General features: G+C 39.3%; 1 protein-coding gene and 1 long non-coding RNA gene across 10 annotated transcripts in view; one reads left to right on the plus strand and one right to left on the minus strand.

Moving 5' to 3' along the window:
- Positions 1–10510, minus strand: part of EYA4 (EYA transcriptional coactivator and phosphatase 4) — a 100663-nt gene that overhangs the window by 29946 nt on the left and 60207 nt on the right. For all 9 annotated transcript variants that reach the window (XM_019520253.1, XM_019520252.1, XM_019520251.1 and 6 more), the window contains 2 exons: positions 4406–4542; positions 1447–1530 (listed from right to left, as the gene is read on the minus strand). In XM_019520253.1, the coding sequence (XP_019375798.1) occupies positions 1447–1530; positions 4406–4542 (221 nt within the window). The remainder of the gene's footprint in view (positions 1–1446; positions 1531–4405; positions 4543–10510) is intronic.
- Positions 1–10510, plus strand: part of LOC109299753 — a 25542-nt gene that overhangs the window by 5573 nt on the left and 9459 nt on the right. The window lies entirely within an intron of this gene.

The raw sequence follows: 10510 nt of genomic DNA on the forward strand, positions 1-10510 counted from the left end.
GGGTGGGGGGGGGGGGGGGGGCAGGGGACTGCAGGTCATGAGGGACACCATCATCAGTAGGGGGCGGGTTGTGGGTTGGGGAGGGAGGGACACTAGCAGGGCCAAGGGGCTGTGAGTTGGGAGTGAAGGGGCACCAGTGGGGCTGGGTGGATGGGTGGGCTGTGAGTGGGGAATGAGGGGCACTAGTAGGGCCAGAATCCTGTGGGTCAGATGTGAGGGGCACCAACAGAGCTAGGGGTGGTGAGGGGGGCTGTGGATTTGGAGTAAGGGGCATTGGAAGGGCCAGGGAGCTGTGGGTCAGGAGTGAGGGGCACCAGCAGGGCTGTAGGGCTGTGGCTTGGGAGTGAGGGACAAGGGAATGGGCAGGGTACTGGCATATCAGGGCTGCTCACAAAGCAGTGGTGGGGGCAGGGAGAAGGGCAGCCACAGCTGGGCCCATGTCCTGATGAGTGAAGAGGGTAGGGGGAGTTCTGATTTTCCATGATAAAAAACCCAAAATCAAATGCCAAAATGTATAGGTATTTAGAATTTATTTTATTATAATGACTGAGGCATAGGTAGGCTTCCACATTGCTTTAAAATTGTAAATGTATCAATAAAACATTGTGTTCAACTGATACCTATATAGTGGTGTTTCATTTTAAGAATGGAAAAATGTGGATTTTAGGGTTTTCAATCAGAATTGGGACTTTCTACCAGAGAACTGGGGATTTATGAACAGAGAAAACTAGGATTCCTGCTCATTATACTACTGGCTGCTCACTGTTCCTCGTCTCCAACAGTGACAGAAATGCAGAGTGCAGTGAAGGTGTTTGGCTGGCAAGTAGTGGGAGGGTGCGGGTGGAGAGGGAGGAGGAATTTTGGCATTAACCTAACCAGCAGTTAGCCAAGGAAACCAGTGATTCAGGAAGAAGGCTGGGGATTTAGAGAGCAGACTAAAACATAGGGACTCTAGCCTAGTCTAGCTCTGAAGGTTAGCTTAACCTACCTCTTCATCCTGACATCAGTTCCTCCCCTCCACAAATGCAGCAATATCTTTCTTTTTTTCTGTTCATCGCATCTTTTACTATTTCCATGCTTCCAAATTTATCAGTTATTTCCCCTTGAACACCAAATCTATTGCCCCTTTGCAGAATCCCTTTAAAAGTACACCAGAAACCTCAGCCACTCTTCCCTTACACTTGTTGCATCTACTTTGCCTACCCTAATCCTCATGCATCACCATTAAGTCAGTGCCTCATCTCCCTTTGGCTCCTCCACCTGGGCAAGATACAAATTCTGAGCCTCAGTTCTCTAGGCTCTAACATGGGGGGAATTCTGTTCACCTCCTTCCCTCACAAGGCCAATACAGATGTTAATTATGTCTTGTAATGCAAACTAAGGATGAAAACTACAATATGGAGGCCATATGCTGAGTATCAACCATAGAATTCATGGGTTACATACCTTGCCATATTTTTGTGCGTAGGATCCTGTAAGCAGCGAATGAAATACAATAATAGTTTCGTCCAAATCCCAAACAAATACACGCTGAAAAAAGAATGATGACAAAATTAGCATGTAAATTAGATCAGAAAAATCTGTAATAATCAAAAATCAAATCACTCACAACCTGTGCTTTTAATAGGCACTTAATAAATAGGTCTATTTTGAAAATCAGCATTAGTGGTATATTTTATATTAACCTATAAAAACAAGGATAACATTAAAATTTTAATTACTATATACATTTTTTTTTTACTTGGGAAGATTTCAAATATGTAATATAGTCCAGATGTCAGTATACTCTGGGTCAATAACCTTTCTGTATTATTGCTTTAAGGTCCAGATTCTACTCTCAGATACTTATCAGAAACTCTCATTGGTTTCAGGTACTTTATGTTCATTCAGCAAAGCTAATATTAACCCTTAGTACTAGTGCTATATATGCTGCAGTGGTTCATAGAGAATGGAGAATTTCAATAATATTTTAGGGTAATATATATTATTTTAACTTTTAAATTTTAAAGGAGTATTGGTAAGAAGGTATAGGTTGTACCACTCCATCCAGAAAGAGCACAGACCATCTGTAGATGCTTCCTCAGACTGACAAAGGGCATTTGTGCCTGAAAGCTTGCCTAGAAAAATTTTTTCCAACTGTTTGAGTTGGTCTAATAAAAGATATCAGATTTACCCAAAGAACATTGTATGCCTTGGTAAGAAGGTATTACTTTCATTTTCATTGTTAAGTATTAGGAAAAAAAGGGAAAAAGAAAATTTGAAATCTTCCCATTACTGTTAAAAGGAACAATCTCTCAAGGGCTGGGGACAGACATTCAAAAAGCCTGAGCCTGAATTGATTCAATCTTTGCAGGTTAGTCTAACCTGCAAAGCTTGAACTGATTTGGAGCAGATGTGGCTGGTGAGCTCAGGCTGGTAGGGTGGGTGGAGCAGCACACAGGAGCGGGGCATTGCAGCTGGTCAGGAATGGGGTGGGGTTTGCAGCCTCTCCACTCCTGACCAGAATGCCTGGTTGGCTGCAACCCACACCCCCCCTTGCCAGCTGCCTGCAAACTCCACTCTGCTCCTGGCCAGCTGCAAACCCCCACCCCACTTCTGTGTCTGAGTTTACCAGCCATGCCTGATTTGGAGGTGGATAAACATTCCCTTTTCATTTGCGAAATGCAGGAACATGTCTGTAGTGGCTCAGGCTAGGGTGCTAGAGCAGCCCACCCTCCCTTACATAGTGCTGAGCTGAGGGGGGGGGGCATGGCCAGGCCCTGGCAGAATGCTCTGATTAGGGAGGGGTTTCCCCCATTGATAACAGAGCATTTATCAGCTCTGTTATTAACATTAGCAACCCATCAGAAAACAAAGCCACTCTCATTAGTTCAAGCTCTTAAACAGCTTTTTCCAAGGAAGGAACATTACTAGCTAGCTGTTGATTAGCTCCAAAAAGCCCTAAGTGGACACTGTCCTATGTGCCTTACACAGACACCTCCCAGCATTAGGTAGCATACCACGTACTGGCTACAGTTCGTGCTGTGGCTGAGAGGGAGTGGGGAATCCCTGCTTGACCAGCCAACAGTGAGGGGGGGACGGGCAGGGGAATCCAGGCAGATGCCGCTGTGCCTGCAACTCTCTGCCAGAGCTCCAGGCAGGGAGCAAAGGGGAGGGCCAGCCCAGAAAGCATGCCAGAATGCTGGGAGACTCTAGTTTAACTTAAACCAGGAAGGGGTCTGGGACAGACATTGCATAAACTGGTTTGACTCAAGTCAAACCAGTTAAGTCTGATTCTACATTCAACCAGGTTTATCTCAAACTGGTTTCATCCATTTTCAAATTGGTTTATGTGCACTGAATGTCTATTCTGTTACAGGTTTAAACCAGTTTCTGATCACTTAAACTGGTTTATGTTTAATGTCTGTATAAAAAATGAAGTCCTTTCAAAACTATTTATACATACATACATACATACATATATACACACACATATATATACCTATACATATACATGAAAAAAAGAAACCTTTCCTCGATCTCATCTCTCCAGGAGAGATGGCACATACAGTTAACTGACAGAAGAGCTTGCTCTTGGTGATATGTAGAGATATTCACTGAATGTGTAGAAGAGATGGAACAGTGCTATGATGTACCAGAATCACAATGGCAGGAAGAAGTACAGCACATGTGGAGACCATTCCTCTGCTGCCAGGGCTGGCATGTCGCCTACATGCATGGAGCAAGCCTTCTTTCTCTCCTTCCATATAAGGCTAGAGCACTTCTAACAAGCCTATACTCACTCCATTGCTAGGAGGTCACTTGTGCTCTCATACATTAGGCAGATATCTTTCCACATTAAGGGCCAAATTTTACAAATACCTGTGAACCAAACTATACGGATGCATATAATCTTGCTAAAATCAATGACAGTGCTCATACAAGCAAAGATAAGCTGGTGCTTATGTGTTTGGTAAATCAGGACTAAATATAGTCTTGTATCATAACTGCATCTTTTTTGTAAAGGGAATAATGTGGTTAAAGAGAATGTAATTATATGGGCCCAAACACTTGAACAATAAAGGCTTTCTTCAAGAAAAGAAATTCCAACTATAAAGTTTAAAAAAAATATAAGCCAATCTTTGTGGCTCTCTTCTGAATTCAACTGAAAGGGGTATATTTTTAGAACTAAACAAGCAAGGATACATCATCTTACATGGCCTGCTTTCAACATAGGCAGGTACAACAGATTAATGCATACATTTAAAAGAGCTGCTAGAAATTGTTTTTATTCAATTAATGGGAAATAGAGTCCATGGCAGTTTTTGAAAGCCTTAAATAGCTTCCACATCCATAATTTGCAGAAATTACTTTACATCATAAGAAACCTTCATATTACCATTCATCAGTTACCAGAGGGCATTACCTCCAAGTCACTGTCTGGAGGGGGTGATGGATTATTCTTCCGCCCTCTACCCCGGGACTTTGACCCAGAACTCCTACACGTTCTCTCGTCAAGATCTTTGATGGGTGTTGAGGGGCTCTGTACTGTGTCAAACTCCCCTGTAAATACAATTGTTAACAGAAAAATCAGCTTAATTTTTAAATAAGGTAAAAGCTTTTAAAAAATCTGTCAACATTTGCTAGTTTAAGCAGAAGGTACATGCAAATCTTGTATAAACACATAATGCAGAAGAGTAGTTTCCAGTTTCAATCTTACACAGCTAGAAATTTCAGATACTACCACCACATTTTGACTTGACCAAAGAAAAATTTTATTTCCCTTGACTGAAGGGGAAAGTAGGTTTAAATGCACTTCTACAAACTTATATTATATAGATATGTACACACAATACTGAGACACCAGAAAAAAGGATTTCTAGGATGTTATACTACTGGGCACATCATACTTTAAGGTAATGTGAGAATATTTCATTTTCTATGTTGGGAGTCAGTTAGATAGATGTTGAAGCCCATGCTATTATACAGGTTCAATTTCAGTAGCTTTACTCATCAGCAGGAGATTTGTCAGTTTTCCCCAAACAGAGGAGAACATCCCTTAAATACTTATCTGAGAATGAGAGCCCAGATATCAGATCAGCTTTCTAATTTACTCTGGTTTACCGAGGGAATCTACCTATCTTGGGCAAGAGGTGAAGGTATAGTAAGAACTATCATCAGGGTAATGCAGTGTGGAAAGAACAGAAACTACCTAGGGAGGACTGTTTGAAACTTGCTCTTAAAGGCTATGTCTGTCACATCTCCCGGTGACCAGAAATCCTTTTTCCTTCCCAGTACAGTACCTTGGTACACCTCCAAAAATTTCTGGGATTGAGTAATTTAGCCAGGTCCCTAAACATAAAATGAGAAATATCTTCCCTTTTGGCTATCTAAACAATGATTTCATGTCCATGTTTTAGAGTGAACATGGGTACAGCTTCACTAGACATCTACTAATGTGTCTGGCTAATTAATCTAGAGTGTCTTTTCATAGCATTTAATTTGTGGGGCTTTCTTTTAAACTGTACTAGGAATGATTGTTTATGAGATGCTGGAACTCATGCATAAGTAATATGTAGGTATAAGCATGTTCCTAATTGCCATATGTAGGTAGTGAAATCTGTGGTCAGATTCTTTTGGTAAGGAACAAGTTTCTGAGTTGGAATCATACTGGTGATTATTTCATTATTATTACTGAGTGCCCAAAAGTACCAGTCAGGCAAAAAAAAAAAGAAAAAAAGAAAGAAAAAAAAAAGACAAAGGCATCATTCTCATTCAAATATCTGGGTTTTCTTTTTTCACCTTTCTGAAAACTTTGGGGGTAACACAAAGCATTTTCACTTTGGACTGACTGAAAATCAAAGACAACTGACTTTGCAAAGCCTGGGTCAAGGGCATGTCAGTTTGGGTGGCATCAGTTTATTATTATAGCATTTGGGAGATATTTTTATGGTCCAAATGAATGGTTTTTATGCACAAGAACAAAACACAAAGCTGCCCAAAAAGTTTCTGATCAAACCAAATAGTTCACTATTAGAGAACTTGCAAGTTCGACTGACATCATTTCTTTTTCCCGTTTTGTCTTTTTTTTAAGAATATTTTATTAGGGTCACAAGTGAATAATATAAGTCACTGTGAATAAAATAACTTTGGATAAATTGTGTGCCAAAAGAAAGAATAGGTCACATGGGTCAAACTAAGAACATTTAAAAGTTTATATGCAAAAAGAACAGTATATATGATCCAAAATATAGAAATCCAAGGTATATTAAGTTTAATCTATAGAACAACATACAGAGGTCATACACGCTACTTGACCTCTGACCCTACTGCTGTCCATATGCCAGCCAAAATATGAAGGAAATAATAGGGCATGTGTAAACCTGTGTTCCAGGGCACCATATCTCACTCCTTTGCCCTGTATGTCTAAAAAGTCTCTGGCTGATGACATAGTACTGCAGAGAGCCCTAATTTACAAATTGAAATATTAGCACAGTCCAGTTCAATTCATTCTCCACATGCAATCAAGGAAGAAAAAAAATAATTTACCAAACTCTGTATGAATGTCTAAAATATTAGCAAAATTCATTTTATTTGAATAACCTCCTTTCCCCTCCATATACTGTCAATATTGGTATTTTAGTAGCCAAGGTGGTTGCAGTACATACTTCTATGTATCTGTTTTATGTCTCTCATTACCACAAGACCTAAATACTTAATAATTTTATAGTATTCTTCCTTACAGCTCTGCTATGAAGTAGGTCAGTAATAATACACCCATTTTATACATGGGGTACTGAGAACCAGAGAGATTAAGGCCTAAATCCAATTTTAATCTCACGAGTGCCCAAATGGCACTCTCTTTGAGACCCTGAATCTCTTTTAAGGCAAAAGAGGGCATTATCATCTCCTTTCCCTATAACTAAGTCATGGTTAAGATGAAGACATGTTAAAAAGTGACCCACTGACACTTCTTCAGACTTGAGAAGGGTGGAATTAGGAGTGAGTTTAGGTACCTTAGGATTTGGGCCTGAGCAACCTTGCCCGAAGTCAAATTCAGAGAATTTGTGACACAGCAAAGAACAGAACCTAAATATCCTAAAATCCCAGCCTTGCATATTAACCACTGGACCCAACCACCTGAGTAACTGTGTTGAACTATGTATATACAAATGATTCAATCATATCCTCTCCCCCATGGATTTTTAACAATACTGGACTCACTAGAAGTGATGAGTTGTGATAGCAACTCTGGCCTTAAAAAAACACTATTGTCAAGACATGGAAAATATATGACAAGTAAGGCCCAGATCTAGAATGGTAAATTAGGGTCCAGATTCTGTTCTACCTATTATCCTGTTGCTTTGAGTCATCTTCTTGGGGTCAAGCACCTAACTTTTAAGTGTTGTAAGAAAGAAGTGAAGGTGATTAAGGGATTTAGGGATTTTGCCCTCAAATTTAAAACTGAAAGATAGTGAGCTGAGCTACTCTGCCAAATGAGGCAAAATACAAAGTAATGACAATTTCAGTACTTATAAGAGAGTACGGAACCAAAAATCTTAGAAACAAAGAAAGGAAATATTAGAAAACAAAGGAGAAAAATAGATACTGAAGGAGGTGGGTGATGCTTAGTACCTATGGAGACTTATCTCCCCAAAACTAAAATAAACCATATCCCATCCATGACTAGTTGTATAGTAAATTATTTGAGAGGAAGCCCCTGAACAACGAAAGCAGTAAAACAGAGGGAGAAAATACACATCCTTCTGCTTCAGGGGTGCTTCCAGGCATATCAAAATCCAACAGCCTTTAGTGGGAAGAGCTGTTTGGGTTTTTTTTAAAATGATGTCCCTATTAAGCTATTGCTAGCCCTGAATCTCAGTTCCTTTGGAAAGCAGGGATCATGGGGAAAATGAGCGTAACTACCTTTTAAGCTTGTCAGATAAAAAATCTTTGTCTCATTTACAAGTTTCACAGCCCATCCACTGAAGAACCTGGGTATGTAAATTTAACCAAAAAATGTTTATTGGAAGCTCAATCTGAAGAATGCATATAGCTTATACATTCTGTGCCATTCAGTGATAGACTATGTAGAAGGAGGAAGCTGGTGGTAGTAGAGACACACTAAACATAGTTTAGGTTTTTTAGCTGTGAATGTTTGTACTTAAGCTCTTTTTGTAATGTTAGCTTTATTTTAGAATTTTCCTTCTCTCAGTTTTCATGGACTAGTTTACAAGGTTATTGTTATTATAATCTCTTATGACAGACAACAAGATTTGTGCTGAAAAAGGCACAAATATAGCCCCTGCAGGGAACGGTTTATAATCTAATGCTCTAATTTGGGGACACATTCCTATCCAGAAAAAGCATACATAAAGTACCTAGCTTTAGGCATGTATTTAAGTGCTCCTAAAGTCAATGGGATGCAAATGTGCTATATTTGCTAAATTGGGCTGGATGTATATTAGCATTCAGAAACATTTCTTGACTCAAGGCCAGTAAGAGAGACAAAGATAAAATGCATTTGGATACCCACAAGAAGTTAACTTTGTATTATTTGTATACCCCCAGCAAAGATAAACTTGCACCCTTGTACTCTTTTGCTTGTCCTTAAATAAATGTATGCATCTTAACTTTCTGGATCTGTCAGTAATACTAGATTTTTGACTAAATAATAAATACCATTTTTAGTGAATTTACAAATATTTAGTAAAAATTACATTTTAATGGTCACTAAGTAAATAATTTAGTTAATTATTCCTCTTAGTGTACCACGTACCAAAGCCAGTTAAGCTAAGTAAACTGCAGCAGCAAACTTTGATGGAAAAAATACTGTTGTGTCATGTAAGAGACTAAAAAAGAACTATAAATCATCTTTTAAGTTATGAAACTACTTAAAATTCTATACAGGATAATGCCACATTTCAGCTCTAAAGCCTTTGACACTCATTTCCAATTATTCCCTCTATATTGAAGGTTTAAGAAACCTTCAATATAGAGGAAATAATTAGCAAACTCCTTCTATATTCAAGGCATAAGTTTGCAAAATATACATGTATCTATTTATCAGTCTGTAATAATTTACTGCAGTGGTGATCTGACTCACACACCCAGTTTTGTACAAAGCATAACTATATCAATATATGCCTTTGTCCATGTAAGGTGGAAAGAACATTACATCAAAATCTAGCCTTTTTGCTTTAATACTACCCTGGCAAAATATCAGCCAAATTCTACAAGTGTTTTGTAAATTTTGGTTCTTACCTGCAAAATCAATATAAAACAATCATAAATATTGAAATATAATGGCTATAACTTTAGAAAGCCCTAAAAGATAAGTTATTTTCAACCTCTTTCTTTAAAGTATAATTTGGTAATTCATGTCTTTGTATTTAGCTTCTTGTTTTATTATACATGTATATATTTCCCTTAGCTATGAGCTTGTTGTAAGTGAAAAAAAAATACTATTTCTATGGAATGGAAACCAATTAATTTTAATAGAAAGTAAATGGTTTATCTGGCAATTAGTTTAACTACTCAAACTATTTAATACAGAAATACAGGCTTCTGTAGGCCTTTAAAACCATCCTATGCAGCACTATAGAAAGGTCACATTTCACTAAGAACTGTTCATATAGATTTATTCATATACATCGAATGATTTGGGGATGACTGCATTACTCATAAGTGGCAAAGCCCTCTCTGAAAGCAGACAGAAAAGCAATCAAAAAAGCAAGGTCACAAAAAATGTACAAGAAAATAAAGCTAGGAGCTAACTTCCAGGGAATTTTCAAAAGTCTCTAATGGCATGTGCGTACCAGTGGTGTCAAACTTATGGCCCATGGAGCCATGTTCTGTGGGGCTGGTAAAAGGGCAAGGAATTAAGGGTCAGGGCAAGTGGTGGCAGGATGTGTTGGCTAAATCCAGAGCAAAGAGTTCCTTTGGACACACAGATTCATAGATGCTAGAGTTGGAAAGGACCTCAACAGATCATCAAGTCCAAACCCCTGCCTAGGCAGGAAAGAGTGCTGAGGTCAGATGACCCCAGCCAGATGCCTATCCAGACTGCTCTTAAAGACCTCCAAGGTAGGGGAGAGCACCACCAGCCTTGGATGCCCATTCCAAATTTTGGTCACCCTTACCATGAAGAAGTTTTTCCTGATATCTAGCCTAAATCTGCCGTCAGTTTGTGACCATTGTTCCTTGTGACTGCAAGAGGTGCCCTGGTGAACAGAGCATCTCTGATCCTTTGCTGTGTCCCCCTAATGAATTTGTAGGTGGCCACAAGATCACCTCTCAGCCTTCTCTTGCAGAGGCTGAAGAGGTCCAGGTCGCTCAGTCTCTCCTCATTGGGCTTGTTCTGTAAGCCCCTAACCATATGAGTGGCCGTCCTCTGGACCCTCTTGAGTCTATCAACATCCTTCTTGAAGTACGGCACCCAAAACTGGACACAGTACTCCATCTGCAGTCTGACTAATGCTGCATAGAGGGGAAGTATCACCTCCTTGGTTCTATTTGTCATATATCCACT

Source organism: Gavialis gangeticus, unplaced genomic scaffold (assembly GCF_001723915.1).
Source record: "Gavialis gangeticus isolate Ggan-Ray unplaced genomic scaffold, GavGan_comp1, whole genome shotgun sequence".
In the NCBI taxonomy this organism is placed as follows: domain Eukaryota; kingdom Metazoa; phylum Chordata; order Crocodylia; family Gavialidae; genus Gavialis; species Gavialis gangeticus.